General features: G+C 30.0%; 2 protein-coding genes across 2 annotated transcripts; one reads left to right on the top strand and one right to left on the bottom strand.

Annotated features, from left to right (window-relative positions):
* Nucleotides 1-759: 759 nt before the first annotated feature.
* On the bottom strand, nucleotides 760-5,564 carry PTAC4 (plastid transcriptionally active 4). The gene is made up of 11 exons (XM_068629269.2): nucleotides 5,313-5,564; nucleotides 4,929-5,053; nucleotides 4,688-4,798; nucleotides 4,423-4,487; nucleotides 4,233-4,314; nucleotides 2,971-3,045; nucleotides 2,302-2,372; nucleotides 2,127-2,209; nucleotides 1,902-1,966; nucleotides 1,524-1,598; nucleotides 760-1,130 (listed from the first exon to the last, which is right to left on the bottom strand). The coding sequence occupies exons 1-11, from the start codon at nucleotides 5,413-5,415 to the stop codon at nucleotides 1,017-1,019; spliced, it is 969 nt and encodes a 322-aa protein (XP_068485370.1). The 5' UTR covers nucleotides 5,416-5,564; the 3' UTR covers nucleotides 760-1,016.
* A 3,460-nt stretch (nucleotides 5,565-9,024) lies between these two features.
* Nucleotides 9,025-13,854, top strand: LOC137823614 (biotin carboxyl carrier protein of acetyl-CoA carboxylase, chloroplastic). Its single transcript, XM_068628821.1, has 7 exons — nucleotides 9,025-9,327; nucleotides 9,467-9,514; nucleotides 9,948-10,096; nucleotides 10,219-10,537; nucleotides 10,616-10,687; nucleotides 13,406-13,471; nucleotides 13,567-13,854. The coding sequence occupies exons 1-7, from the start codon at nucleotides 9,217-9,219 to the stop codon at nucleotides 13,588-13,590; spliced, it is 789 nt and encodes a 262-aa protein (XP_068484922.1). The 5' UTR covers nucleotides 9,025-9,216; the 3' UTR covers nucleotides 13,591-13,854.
* The last annotated feature ends 2,227 nt before the right edge of the window (nucleotides 13,855-16,081 follow it).

Consider the following 16,081-nt stretch of genomic DNA (forward strand, 5'->3'; position numbering starts at 1 on the left):
GTTAGGGGTGCCCTTGATAGAGAGCTACAACACAAAGGAGTGCCATGCCCCAGTTCATGTAGCTTCTACAGGAACCAACTGGGGAACCAAGAAGAACAGTGGAGGATGTTATTCTTTGGTAGAAGCCAGCATCAAGAGAGTTAAAATGCAACATTGATGCTGCAATTTTTCCAGAATAGCATAGCAGAGGTATGGTGTAGGCCTGTGTGTCCCAAATGATGAAGGTGAGTTTGTCATAGCTTAAACTTTTTAGGATTAGTAGTAATATCCTAGTGGTTGAAGCAATCCAGTGTTTTTTTTATAGCTTCTGCGTCTTAAGATTTGTTTTGAAATAAGTTTTTCTCTTAATGTGCAGCATTCCAAATGACCATACTTATCCATAAAGAAAATAACTGTCCATTGACAAGAGTAATGTACCATTTTAATCTCTAAAATCGGTGAAGCATTACCATAACAGTTCTTAAAATTAGAAAAGTAATAAATACATATTTAAAATTGTTGTCAATTTAGTTCCTAATAATATGTAATTCTTACTATAATTATAGTTCATATTTGATAGTTTCTATTATTTTGTAGGCTCTAACAAGGTTAAAATGGCAACGACAGAACTACAGCCATTGGGGGTAACTCAAGGTTTTAGTTTATTAGTTCAAATTGAAAATGCTGGAAAGCCCAGAAAATATGAAGATACTAGAAGATACTCCAGTGATACATTTTTTTTTATCACAAAATCGTGGCAAATTATTTTGCAATAGCTTGTTACCCAACCAAAGCACTTCATGTATATGATTGCTGCACTAAACAAGTATTTACAAATGTTTCCAATTTCTAATTAAAGGACTAAAAAATGGAGACCAGACCTAAATACGTATACTGGCCAGAGAAAAACTTGATCTGATTAAAGGAGTGATCAATAGAGACTAATTTTTACTAAGGAATGATTTGGAAAAAAAAATCTATTACAGCAATTGTTTCTCCAGAAAAAAGTCAAGTGTAGAAAAGGGAGAAGCTAGAGGCTAGTACCCCCTTGCTCTTCTTCTGAGCTCATTAAGCTCTTTCTCAAGCTCCATGTCAGGGAATGGAAATTCTTTGTTGCTGGAAACACTTCTTCCTGGTGGAAGTTCTCCCTTCTGCAAATAGAAAAATGAAAATGAAAATATCACAATATTTAGTTCCTTGACTCTTCATTGTAATCAGCCAACAATGCTCCTGGATTGTTTACTATAGTCATGTAAACCTATTAACATTCCATGAACAGTTATAGATATATCCAGTGAAAATTTAAATTCAAGAGAGGATAAATGAAACACCAGTTGAAATTCAAATCAATCACATGGTTAAACTATTGAATAATTTATTATTGAATGTTTTACTTCCAAATTTCAGTGTTGCATTACTTATGATATATATAACATGGGATTTCATATCAATAAAAAATTGTCAGTTCTAAGTCCCCAGATATACATGTTTGTGTTGATAAATAGTAGATAGAGAAAGTGAAACAGTCATAGATAGAGAAACACCTTAGAGCTTCCAGATAATTCTTTCTTTAACTCTGCAAGATCATCATCGACAGAAGAGTTCTCCAGCAGCGCAAACTGTGAATGTTTTGCATTAACAACCATAAACTATATAGTTTACAATAAATCCATAGAAAGAGTTCCATGAATTTCAGATCCACTTCTAGCACACATAAACATATATCTGTACATAAGTGCAGTATTACTAATAATAAAAATAAAGAAGCATTTTGATCAGGGAAATAATAGCACGGGCCAACTTTAGTTGTTTGTGACATGTACAGCCCAAAACTTCAAGATAAAACAATCCCTTTGTTTTGTTTCAAGATAAAACGATCTTAAAAGATATACAGCTTAGTTATATACAATAAGTTATACTACCTTCCCCTCAAGATTGTCAGTGGACAACTGATTCAATGCATCTGCCTGAGCTTCCATGGTTAATACTGGAAAAATAAAGTCAAATAAGTTTGAAAGGTTTGATTAAAATAAATAGTATAAGATATATGCACTGTCAACTATTGATACATGAATGGAAGCTGTTTCTTCCATATGGTGCATTCAAAAGGGTTTTAAATAGAGTATTAAAAAAAGAAGAAAACTAACCCTTTTCCTCCATCTTATCAAAAGCTGCAAGGGCACTGCTTGTGCTGATATTGCCCACCATCTCACTGACTACGGTTGAAGTCCTAAGGAAAAGAAAAAGAATTAGCAATTTAGAAGAACAAAGGTGATAGACAAACATGACTTTTAAATGATGAAAGATGAGCCAAAGACAAACTTTGCAGACTGAGCTCTTGCTTTGAGGGTATCTTTCTTTGACTTTGCCTCCTGTATCTTGCTTTCCAAAAGCTGTTGAAAAAAATTGTAAAATAGTCACACAAATTTCTCCAACATGATGGCCAAAAAGTGCTAATTTATTGTAAAAGAACTCAGCATTATCAACAGTATGCAATAATAGTCTGACAAACGTATTTCTTTGTTCAAAACAGCACAAGCTTAAAGTGGCAGCAAGAAGTTTTCATTAACCAAGATAAAATACATATGCCTGCAATATAGAGATGAATCATAAGAAAGTGGTTTACTATTAAAATGGGAATTATACATCTTCTACTTCTACCATTCAAAATTAAAATTTATTTATATGTAAATAGTATAATTGTAAATTGATTGAAGTTTGTCAGATGACGACATGCGTATTACTACTGATTTCAATTCTTTCTCTCATAATTCACTCCACTTCCCTAGTTCTGTTTTCATTTTCTTATTGTCTTCCATTTAAGCTCTCAAACTACCTCACACCTCCACATTATCCTCCTTGTCATTCAATTTGAATTGGAAATAACTTAAATTAGTAAAAGATAGAAGGCGAGTTAACTAAGGTATTCTTGGAAAGTTATGGAATGGTAACTAACCAGTGCCAAGCTTAACATAAAATATGGCAACTAACCTGTGTTTTGGACACAAGATCATCAGCAACATTCTTTTGCTGATCAAGCTGTGTCTTCAGAGCAGTTGCATTATCCTGTAAACACCACATGATGCAAATGGCAGAAATCAACTTCAATATACCCAAACAACTTATTTTCAATTTATAATGACTTATAACACAGACACAAAATAAATGAGTTTGCACATACAAATGCACAGGGCAGAAATCAATATCATACTTCAATCTACCCAAACAACTTTTTCAATTCATAATGACCAACAAGTCCTGAACAACACAGATACATAATAAACGAGTATGCATACATGCACACAAAGCAAAAGGCAGAAATCAACGTTCAAAACCAATGTTCTCTCAAGTCAAACAACTTGTTTTATGAGGGTTTACAATAACTTCAACAACAAAAAAAAAAACAAGTATGGTATCTGTTGTCATTAGGGATTACGAAATCATTCCTTTGCCATTGGTTTCCAAGTTTATATCCATGACAACAAAGGGATGCTTTCATCTGACAAGAGCTGTTTTGAAAGACCGATCTTGTAAAGCCAAGAAAAAGGCTGATTAAAAGAAGTAACACTAATATATTTTTAAGGCTTTTCAGTAGATAAGTAGGGAAGGTACTTTAGATTAGTGACAGGTATTTAGGATTTCTATTAACAACCACAACCAATTGTCACTTATCACAAGCCATCTTTGTCAACTAACAATCATAGTAAATACAATAAAAGAAAATACTATAACAATTCAGAAGACACCATTCCCCGGCTAGAAGAATCAGATGCATACAAGCTGTATCAATATAGTGTGTTTCTTTGACAAAAACATGAACTAGTGCACAATCCAGTAAGATCTTTGCCAATTGAATAAATCTAAACATTACTTGTTTAGAGATTCCTTTAAATAAAAAAATTATAGTGCCTCTGATACTGTAAGCATTTCCTTACTGCTATAATAAATTTCAAAATATTGGAAACAGTAGGGAAAAAAAGAAAAAAAAAGGAGAAAAGTTGGAGAAACCAACAGTGACCAAGTTTAACTAGCAAACAGAAACGAAACCAATTATAACCAACTCAATGTAAAAGAATTAACAAGAATACCCTTTCCTTTTTCATCTATTGACAAAAATTCATAAATAATGTGGGAACTGTGTACATATAAAATTCTTCATCACAAGTCAAGATCTATCATAAAATGCATATTATTCACATTTATGACACATAATCTCAAATACAACAGAGCTTTCAGATAGGAAAGTGGCATACGGCATAAGACTTCCTTCTCTTAAGAGCCTCACGAGCAAGATCCTCGTCTCCCCTCTGAAGAGCAAGCTGTGCCCTTCGATACCTATTATTAAGGGAAGAGAAGAAGAATAACGACCAAACAAGGAATGATGAGTGCAACAAATAAAGATAGAAGTTCTTTAAACCAAAGAAAACTATGAAAAATGAATACCATTCATCAGAAGCTTTTTGTACAGAATTGTACTTGCCTTCTAACTGCTTTTGAGATGCAAGAACCTGGAGAAAAGAAAATACACATGTTTACTGAAAACATTCATTCAGCTCAGTATCCTTCAGACCCTTAAACATTAGCAGTGCCTTTTTTTTACAAATTTAATAAAAGTAAAACCCAGACCTGAAGTGAAATAATAAATTGACCACTCAGGAAAAAGGGACACAAACTATAAATGTGAACAAAACAAAAACTCATTACATACCTGTGCTGTAGCTTGGCGAACCTTTATCAAATCATTGTTCATATCCAGCACAGCTTGTTCTAATATCTTCTCAGGGTCTTCAAAGGAGCTTATAATGGCATTAGCATATGACTGCATTAATTCAAACTTATCAACACATAGTAAAAGTTGAAGCAAAAGTAGGAAATACAAAAAGATCAATTCCATATGTCATCTCTGAATCAAAACAAAAATCTCAACTATATGCATATCCGAAGGTTACCTTGATAACTCTAGCAAATCTGCTAAAAAGATTCATTTGAGTACCAAGGGCACCGCCACCGTGACAATTACATTTCAATCTATCCGAGTAGGATACCCTCATACCAGGAACTTCCAGTGCTCCAGCTGCAATAAGACCCCATTCATATGATCAAGTTTCAGTTGAAGAACACCATAAAAATTATACTTTTACAATCACTACGACCACCCTTTTTCTTAGATTGGTGAAATGAAATTTCTGCCATCAAACGGCTCTAAAACTTGCAAACTATTTTGTTTTTCAACCTTCCCAGCTTTTGGGTGAATCAAAGGATGAAAAAAATTAACAACCACAAAAATGATAACACGTGATCATACATGGGTTAGAAGAAATGCAGGGACTTACAGCGGTAACTGAGAAACGATGATTTGAAGGGTGGAAGAGTGGAAGATTTTGTTGAAACGAAACCCGCAACCGTGATTGGCGTGGCCTTCAAAGCCATAGCCATTTTTCTTCGTCTCTGTTCTGCACCGATCACAATCTGGTTCGACCCTCTTTTCTCCAACTATGACGGTGTTATGTCACAGTTCAAGTAAACCAACCTTAACCTTTTTTGACAACAATAAAATAAGGTGGTAATAGAAAATCTACAAGACCAGTGTTTTACTTTTAACCTATTTTTGCATTTATATAATAAAAATTCATATTAACTACACCATTTTAAATATATGAAACATATTTTTGATAAAAAAAATGTGTTAATATGTGGGTTTATTTTAAATTTACAATGATAAACCATTGAAATTGGGATATCTGTTTTTTAATAATTAATTTTAAAAAATATCAAATTTATTTTAAATATAGAAATAAAATTGTTCTATTTGATTGATAAATGATATTTTTTTTTATCAATTATACGAGTATTGGGTGAAATGATTTCCTTAACAGATAATAGAAAAAAAAATATTAATAAGTGTTGATTGAAATAATTAAAAGGATGAAAGTTTCGTTTTCTAAATTTTAATTAAACCATATGAGTAGATTAAAGAACTTAAAGCGTAACGGGATTGGAATTTTATTTAACAATGATTGGTATGTACCAAAACAGATTTTAAAATTAAATATTTTTTAAATTAAACTTTTTATTATTGTTGTTATGAATATTATTAGTTTAAAATTATATTTATATGAAATTATAATATATGACAAATTATAAAAATAATGTTTTTTTATATGTTGTTAGCCTAATTTTTCTCATAGTCAACCAAATAATTATTTATAGTATAATTTTAAATCATTTATTTAAACACGATCAATGATATATCAATGTTAGTGATTAAACAGTAGACCCATTTACATTAAAATATTATATATATCTATCCTAATTTGGTAAGTATAATAAAATTCAAAATGTATATTTAATAAATATTTATTAATAAAAAACCATTTTATTGATAGAAGAGGCTTCTATCTAGTCTACTATTAGAATTCTTTATGGGTATGTATAGTCTATCTATCGTTGTGTTAACATATGTGTTTTTATATTTTTTTTAATAATAACACTTTTTTTCCATGTGATGAAAGATGATTGTTGTTACTTAAGGTGTCAGCCTATCTATGATGTCTAACATAAATTTTTTTGTAAAAAGAATATATATTTAATAAAATGCCAATAAAAATAATAAATAAAATTCAAGATAATGTAATTTTATATTTTTTAAACACTAAAATAATTTCCTTATTAAAACCACAAATTAATAAATACAAATAAACAATGTAATAAAAAAATTAAAAGTGTTATATATATATATTAAATTTAACAACAAAGTAAAAAAAATTCAAATGGGGTAAATTCCCTATCTAGCACCATTTACATTTTTACTTCCCTAGCACCCTTTTGTTTTTATTTTCCTATCTAGCACCCTTTTGTTTTTATTTCCCTATCCAGCACCCTTTTATTTTTTATTTCCCTATCTGGCACCATTTAAAAAATAAATAAATAAAATAATAAATTTTTTGTTGTTGATAATTTTAATTTTTAATGCATTAAAAAATAATTATTTTTAATGTTTAAAATAGTTAAAAATATAATTAATGAATAAAAATAAAAAAAGTAATAAATTAAAAATGTTTAGTTTAAAATTATTTTTTTTAAGAATGAAGAAAATAAGAAATTAAACCCTACAACAACATAAAAATTGAATATATAAACATAAATTAGTATTTATTTTTATTATTATTGCTGATGTAATCATGTTAATTTCAAGTAAAAAATACAGGACATAATTATAAAAAAACCAAAGTCAATTAGTATTAATTAATAGTGGACACACTAATAATATTGAAGTGTCTACCCTAAATGCAAAATCCTAAAAAAAAACTAATGCAAATGCTACACTTAATGCTTAAAAATTAGAAGAAAAAAATGCAAAAATAAATAAGTATAGAAAATAAAAACAACGATAATAAAATAAAAACAAAAAACAAAAATAAATAAACAATGAAAGAAAAAAATAATAATAACTAAAAACATATAAGATATAAAATAAAAGGCAAAACAAAATCAGATAAATATACAAGATATAAAAAAAATAAAAATCCAAACAAGATAAAGATAAAAGATATAAAACGATACTAAATAAGTAGATGTTGATCATAAAAAGAAAAATAAATGAAATATGATCATTCATTTAATATTTTCTTCAATGATACATTAAATAGTTTGTGCGAAATGAAACATAACATAATTAATGACGAGAAGTGCACAATCCAATAATGTTGGGACATGTTCTTTTTGTGTGCCCTGGTGTTTGACAATATGAACATTTTTTTGTTCGATCATGTTGTTCTCTTATGTTCATATAAACCCTTATTCGACTTCAGGTCTCTCCTTTAAGGTTATTTTCAAGTCGGGACTTGGACATAGTATTTGACTAGTGTATGGAGGCCAATACTCTTCATTTTTTAGTTCCATCAAATAGTCTTTAGTAACATGAAAGATATGTTGCAATGTTGTTGTTTTTATTTTCTATATTTATTTATTTTTACATTTTTCTTATTCTCATTTTTAAGCATTAAGTGTAGCAATTGCATTAGTTTTTTTTAAGATTTTGCATTTAGGGTAGATAGACACTTCAATATTATTTGTGCATTTAATATTAATTAATATTAATTGACTTTGATTTTTTTATAATTATGTCATGTATTTTTTACTTGAAATTAACATGATTACATTATCAATAATAATAAAAACAAATATTAATTTATGTTTATAGATTCAACTTTTATATTGTTGTAGAGTTTAATTTTTTATATTCTTCATTTTTAAAAAAAAATTAAATTAATTTTTTTTAATTTATTACTTTTTTTATTTTTATTTTGTAAAAACTCATTTCTTTATTCATTAATTATATTTCTAACTATTTTAAACGTTAAAAATACTTATTTTTTAATATATTCAAAATTAAAATTATTAAAAAAAATTAATATAGTATTTATTTATTTATTTTTAAAATAATGCTAGATAGAAAAATAAAAACAAAATGGTGCTATATAAATAAATAAAAACAAAAAGGTGCTAAATAGAAAAATAAAAGTGTAAATGGTGTTAGACAGAGAATTTAACTTCAAATTCAAATTGAGTTAACCAACTCAATGGTATATTGATAGAAACACATCTATCCAGCCACAGGAGGATCAGTCAAATTGATCAGGTCCATCCAATTTTTACACTTTTCCATACATTGATTGTATTTTTTATAATTCACTACATGATTTTGTGATGAGGTGTTAATAGTTCTTCTTACTTCTAATTAATTTGTAGAGTGTGATGTATGGATAATTATTAACTAATATTCTCTTACATTTATGATTTTATGGTTAATAATAAATTAATTTCTTTTAATGCCAATATCTATTTAGGATAATATTAAAACAACATCGTAATTATTACATTGAAAGAAGCTAATAATGGTTAATTTTAAAATTTATCAAAAAGATTGTCAACTACATGAACAGAAGGACATAATTATTTACCTGTATAATTATTATTTTTATGATAAATTTGAAATATTATGTTATTTATTTATAGACCTAGATATTTAAAAAAATTATAAGTAATTTGACATTAATTAAAATTGTGAGAGTGACAGTGAGAGGTTGAAGAAGAGCCAGTGAATGTGCGCCGTGTGTCACTGTTCCACCCATCACTCTTTGTTTCCCTTCCTTTCATCTTCTCTGCTCTCTGCTCTCTGCTCTCTGCTCTTTGCACACTGTTTCACTTTCACTCTTTTCAGACAACCAGCGAAACATGGCATCCTCTTCCTTGCCACCTGCGACCAAAGCCACAACCAATTTCCCTCTCACACACTCTTTTCGCCTCTCTCCTAAGCCCAACAACCTACGTTTTCCCCCCACCAAGGTTCTTTTTTTCTATCTCCCTCTCACTTAATTTAGGTTTGTGTCTTCCATGTTGCAAAAGCAACACACGCACGTCTTATGTTTTGTTTTGATGTTTCAATTATGGCGCTACTAATTTATGTGTCTGATTTTGTGTGCAGCCTGGTAATTCGTTGTCCTTCACAAGGTTCAAGGCGCAACTGAATGAGGTAATCACTCTTCCCTTTACTGAATTACTATGTAGTATATATGGTTGATCTCAAAATATGATTTTGGTGAAGAGGGCAGCTTGAAGGAAAATTGTGAATTTGTTGGAGGGTACCTAAGATGGGATGGAAAATTGTGGATTTATAATGATTCATTAGAAAATTGTGGATTTATAATGATTCATTAGAAAATTGTAGGATTGGGATTGTCATTTACTGTTGTCTGAATAAACTTCTTCCCTAGTATTTATAGAATAGAGAATGAAGAGGTAAAATGATAAAAGCAACTTATGCACTTCATTTTTATAGAAGTTTTCTAATTTAATTTCTCCTAAAGTTCAGATGCATATGTTGATTTACGTATTCTGAATATTACCTAAACAAAAATCTACTCATGTGACATAAATGTTGGTGTCATCTTTTTGGCTTCATCAAGGTTGCCCTTGACAGTTCCTCCAATGCTACTCCTATCAAAGCCAAATCGGATGAGGAACAACCCTCAAAACCTTCAGCTGAACCATCTTCAGTGTTGGCAACTCAAGAATCGGTCTCTCAGTTTATTACTCAAGTTGCAAGTCTTGTCAAGTAAGCAGATGCTTCAGTCTTGCTTCCTTCTATTAGTAATAGCCGTGATATAAGTTTTTCACTGCATGATTGAAGTGGTGCAATCAGCTGCAGAAACCTTATTGTCCAATTTTCTCCTGCAGGCTTGTTGACTCAAGGGACATTGTGGAGTTGAAGATGAAGCAGTATGACATTGAACTAACTATCAGGAAAAAGGAGGCCATGCCTGAGCTGCAACCTGCTCCTCAACCTACGGTGGTGTACTCACCCCTTCCGCCAATGATGTCACCGCCACCTGTCGCACCAACATCTAGTCCAACAACTTCTGTAGCTCATCCAACTGCCACACCAACTTCTCCCCCTGCTCTCAAGTCAACCAAATCATCAGTTCCACCTCTTAAATCTCCTATGGCAGGGACATTCTACCGAAGTCCTGGACCTGGTGAACCTGCCTTTGTGGAGGTAGATTTTATCTACTACATAATTTAGTATTTTCGTATCATGTTTTTTGCACCCTGATGTAAGGTGTTTTTTCTTTAGGTGGGAGACAAAGTCAAAAAGGGGCAAGTTGTATGCATCATCGAGGCAATGAAATTAATGAATGAAATAGAAGTAAGTTCAAAGGGTTTACATTTGTTTTTATTTTCAAGTGTTAATTGAATTAGTGAATTTTGCCTCCCTTATTTGTCATGCACCTATGATTTCTATTTGCATTATCAAAATGTTGAATTTGGTGCTCTAGAGTTTAGAGATTGTACCACAGAAGAGGGATAGTTTTATTTGCATTTTCTTTTTCTTTTTGTAAGGATTATATTAACACTTATTTACATAATACAAAACATTAATTAGTGTAATCCACAAAAATATATGATCCTTTTTTTGCAAAACGAATCTTCTTCAATTCTCAATAAATGATTAGTAATGGATAAAACAGCGGAATGTAAAAATAAATATTATCAGCACATATGCATTTCAATTTCGCCTCTTTATGAAGTAGATTGAGCTAATAAAAATTGAAGAAAGTGTTCAAATGTGGAGTAGAATAGAATGGTGATTCGGTCATGATTTCCCTTTCCCCTATCTCTCTAAAAGCCTGGCAGTGAATGTGATTTTTCAAATCTTTTCTGTTAGTTTACTGGGGAAGTTATTGAATTATAACTGGTAGGAAAATTTATGGTTGGAGAATTTGAGGCAGTCAACCTGGTGGGAGATGTTTGGATAGAAGACTTTATTATGTGAAAATAATTTTTCTTTTAATTATGGATTATGCACCTTATGATTTGTTATAATATTCGATTCACAATTTGAGTCTCACTTTGATAACCTTGATTCTAGTCTATCATCTTCACTATATGACAGATCATATCTTCCCAATTGGTGAAGATGGAAACAGAGTACCTCCACTTGTAGGCTTGTGGCCTCACTGACAACATAATTCCTGGTGTTTTTGTTTTAGTGGCCCCCGATTTGTTCTTGCTGACTTTGATAATCAGTTTTGGCCACAATGCCTTCTTCTCCACAGCCAATTTATTGCGATTTCTTCATTTTGATCAAATTCTCTGCAACATCACTTTCCACATCTTTAATGTCTTTCTCATTGTTGACCTCAGTGGTTGTGTTTTCCCCTTCAATCTCTATAATGACTTTAGATTTCTCTCTAGTTTGTGGCTTATTTGTCCCAATCCTTGTCTCTGATCGTTTCAGTCTCATTGTAAAACATTGATGTTTCTCCCAGATAATGAGCAAATGTTGTGGTTATCTAATCTCTGACAGGTACAGTATTTAGTTAGGAGTTAATTAGATTAGTTGTGCAAGCTGAGATAGTAGAAGAAGTAAGGCATGTTGTGTATAAATACGGTTGAGAACTTGGATATTAAGGGAAATCATTCATTTGTATCTTCTACCCTAGCCAAGGATGCTGTTACACATTGTCACAACAATTGGGATTTAGGGTTCATCAATAAAGAAAATTCTTTAGATTCTGAACTAGTTCTATCAACCGGTATCAGATCTTGGACATCCTGTTTCAACCAACTAGGACACAGAATGGACTTTATTTCAGCTGTCATAGACTGAAAAACCTTGAGGACAAGGTAAATGTTTAGAGGGTCTGCATTGATAGATTTATTAGTTGAGAACCTTACATAGTCAGTTAAGCTGAGGTGGTTAGAAGAAATAAATAGGCAGATTGCCTATGAATAGTGATAAGGGTTGAGAGGAGGAGTTAGTCAGCCAGTGAGAGTCCTGGACCTCTCAGAAATCCAGGGAATTTGTGCATTCTTTCTATTCATCAATAGTTGTAAATTCTTTATGAGCTTAATTTGAACCAGTTTCTATCATCCTCCATACTTTTCCATATCACTTTAGTATACATATTCATAATTTGAAATTTGGTATCAATCTTCCCTTGGATCTAGCAGGTGGAACCAATGCTAGGATCTCATAAATTAGGACATGAAGGTTTTATCGAAGCTGAAAATAAGCTCAGTGAGCAGATACAATAATCACTCCCTCACCAAGAGCAAAAGCTCCTCATAGAAAATGCTTTCTCTGCCCAGTCAAAAGGGTTAATAACCAAAATGAACCTCCTCCGCTTGATTGCAGTAACCATGCCCTGCCCTCTATATACATGCTAACGATCTGCAACTCAGCTCCTCTGCATCCCACTACAACCTTCCCCTTAGTATAGAGTCCAATAGTTCGGCCACTTGACCCATTATCAAAACCAAACATTGTTACTGTACCATTAGGACCAAGGGTCCTATCGTTTTTGATATCTCATTGCAAATAAGTTGTTCTATATTTTATTAGCTAAGTATGAGTCAGAGTATTTTTGGAGTTCCTTACAGTTTCCTCTAAGTGGCTGGTTTTTCTGCAGGTTGTGGTTCTTCACATTTGTATATGGAATTTGTGACAATTAAGTTTAACCAAGTATAATATTAAAAAGGAAAAAGTCCTACTAGTAATTTATTCTTAATTCATACTCAGGAGAAAACAGCTTGTGTAATCAATCGGCATATTACATTTAGTACTTCAATTCGAAAGAGCTACTCTGTTTTTTGGTCAAGATGCAACATAGAAGTGCCAAAACATATTGAATTATTGAAGGATGTATTATAGTTGACACTTCCACACAACAATGTTTTCATTAAACATTATTGTCTACTATAGGATTCAATTTGATGATTTATTTGTTGGTTTGTAATTGCGAATTTGCGATACATATCAAAAGTAAATGAGAAATGTACAGTTTGTATGATTTTCTGTTGTCTTGATGGTCCTGTGGTTTTTCTCTTGTATCTTTTTACTTAAAAATTGTGTACTATACAGGCCGAGGAGTCAGGAACCATAGTTGAAATCCTTGCAGAAGATGCGAAGCCTGTAAGCCTGGACACTGTGAGTATTTTCTAGAACCTCCTGATTAATAACTCATCCATTACAATTTACTTGCTCAGTGTTATTTAGGTTTGATTTCTTTTGTTTCCTTGCAGCCCCTATTTGTGATTGAACCATAGAGCTCAGAGTATTCTAGATGAAAGTAGTTGAAGTGAGAGGCTCATCGATCCCCCTAAGTTAGAGGAAGTGTAGGAAGATTTTGTTCTATGACACAGTTGCGAAGAATTCTAGTTTACAATGGATTTATGCCTTATTTTTCGATTATAGATGCTTGCATTATGTTCTAGTGAATTTTTTTTGTTTGTTTCAAAGTCAAGTTAATCTGTATGATATTCATCTCAAGTTGTCTTTTTTTTTATGGAAGGTGGGAAACATTTGATCCATGGTGGTATTTTGTTTGAATAAATGTCTCTATAAGGAAGATAAGAATGTAAAATGAATTTAATTTTTTCTATAAACTAAATTCGATTTCAATACCTGTGTATTTAACTTTTATATAATTTTTCCGAAAATTGATATATAGATTGAATTTCAGAAATATTTATGAAAAATATATATAAAGAAAAAATCCAATTATGCTGAGAATTTGTTTCCTTCTTTTTTTAGGCTTTTTTTTACTGTTAAGTGTTTTATCTGGGGTATGATTTCTTTCAAAATTTTATGCAGCTTAAGTGGTAAAAGGATTCCTTATTCCCAATAATCAAACCTTCATCACAATTTTGGAATAATGCTTTAAAAACATTTGTGTGAATCAAGTATATGAGATATTGAAAAATGTTAAATCCTAATGTTTAGGATGCTGTTCCTGGTTTCCTTCCCTTGACTGTCTTGTGTTTTCTGTCATGTTCTCTTTATGTCCTTTTCTGTGTACAGCAGTTACCAAACATTGAAAGCTCATAAAAATCATATAAATGTGTGAGGTAAGTAGAGATGATGTGTGCAAACTAGTATAGAATAGGTTTGGTTAAGATTTTAGTACCTAAAAATTTCATGGTTTTCTATTTTTGTTTTTCCTAAGTGTTATATTTTTATTTATTAAATTATCTTTATTTATTGTTTATTTTTTTTTTCTCATTTGATTCCTCTTAGGGATCACTTGAGGAACTCCTGATATAGAAATATTAAATATAAAACTAGTTGTATTTTAAAAAGACCAATACAAAAAATCATAACTAGAGAAATTATTTAAAGAGTGTTTTGTTAATGATGAAAATAAATAAATAAGACAAATTAAGTTAAAACCTTTTTAGATGAATAAATGTAAGTGATGGTTTAAAGGAATGATAAGACAATATATACTAGAGTGAATAAAGTAGTTGCCCACTTAAAAGTTATTTTGAATAGTGTAAAAATATCCAGTAAAGTATTTAAAATAATTTATTTTAGGAGTTGGTAATTTAATTTCTGAAAGTGAGTAAAAATTAAATTTAACTAATATTGATTAGAAAAAAATAGTTGACTTATTCAAATAAAAAGGCATATATAATTTAAAATAAAAACATTAAATTTTTTTAAGACGAATTTTTATTATTTTAAAAGTAAAAAATTATAATTACCTAATAATATATGTCTGTGTAAAAAATTAAAAAAAAATTATTTATATAGTTATAATAAGCTTATTATCTACCAACTTACTTATCATTTATCAAGTAATTTATTAGCTAGTTTTGTCCGAAATTTTTTTATCACTTTTTTATGATAAATTTAATATCTAATAGTCATCAATTTTCAATTTAGATAAATTAAACCAAATTCCAATATAAACTAACTTATTAAAATATTCCAGGTACAAATTCAATCATGTATATAAAAATATAAATTCTAGATATGATTTCAATTGAATGGAATCTCATTAACTAACATATATATTATGAACATCTTTGCTGATAATAAAATATTATGAACATCTTAAATGTCAATATAGAGTTATATATTAAATAGAAATATTTACCAAATTAATTATGGAATTGTGTATAAATGAACAAGAAACTACATTGTAAATAAAACAACTATTTTTATAATATATGAATAAATTAAGAAATAAAAAAATTAAAATCATCGAAATCTTATGATTGAGATTATGTACATTAGATCTGATTTCTAAAATCTGGATAACTTCAATCTAGTGTAGATTTCTTTTACCTAAAATTATTAGCATTGCAAAACCTCATTCAGTATTCAATTAATTTGAAATAAATGACATTTATGGGCACTAAACAATAACTTAATTTAAGCTTGAAACTCGTAAAGGAGATGAAATATTGTGATTTCACTTATAATATAATCATAAATTAAGAAAACAAATAGTGATGAAAAGTTAAAAAAAAAATTATTGTATCATATAATGTATGAATCATAGAAAGAATTATAATTACTATCGTATTAATATAAGAGGTGTTATTATAGATAATGAAAACAAATTAAAATTATGAGGATTTATTTTTTATTTATAGTATTTAGATGCTTATTTATATATATTTGTTAGGATATGTGTTACTATACGACACAACATTTATATGACACTCATCGATTAAGTATCAAATTCAAAAAATATTTGTTGAATTTTTGATCATTCTAACAAGAGTCTAACACAATTTTTAAAAGGAGAAA

The sequence above is a fragment of the Phaseolus vulgaris genome, chromosome 8, assembly GCF_051622355.1.
Source record: "Phaseolus vulgaris cultivar YP4 chromosome 8, ASM5162235v1, whole genome shotgun sequence".
Taxonomy (NCBI): domain Eukaryota; kingdom Viridiplantae; phylum Streptophyta; class Magnoliopsida; order Fabales; family Fabaceae; genus Phaseolus; species Phaseolus vulgaris.

Coding starts and splice junctions, on each gene's coding strand:
- PTAC4 (XM_068629269.2), bottom strand. CDS start 5,415: ATGGCTATGGCTTTGAAGGCCACGCCAATCACGGTTGCGGGTTTCGTT. Junction 4,315..4,422: donor CAAAAAGCTTCTGATGAATG/GTATTCATTTTT, acceptor CCTTAATAATAG/GTATCGAAGGGCACAGCTTG. Junction 2,373..2,970: donor ATCTTGTGTCCAAAACACAG/GTTAGTTGCCAT, acceptor TTTTTTCAACAG/CTTTTGGAAAGCAAGATACA.
- LOC137823614 (XM_068628821.1), top strand. CDS start 9,217: ATGGCATCCTCTTCCTTGCCACCTGCGACCAAAGCCACAACCAATTTC. Junction 9,328..9,466: donor TACGTTTTCCCCCCACCAAG/GTTCTTTTTTTC, acceptor TTTTGTGTGCAG/CCTGGTAATTCGTTGTCCTT. Junction 9,515..9,947: donor TCAAGGCGCAACTGAATGAG/GTAATCACTCTT, acceptor GGCTTCATCAAG/GTTGCCCTTGACAGTTCCTC.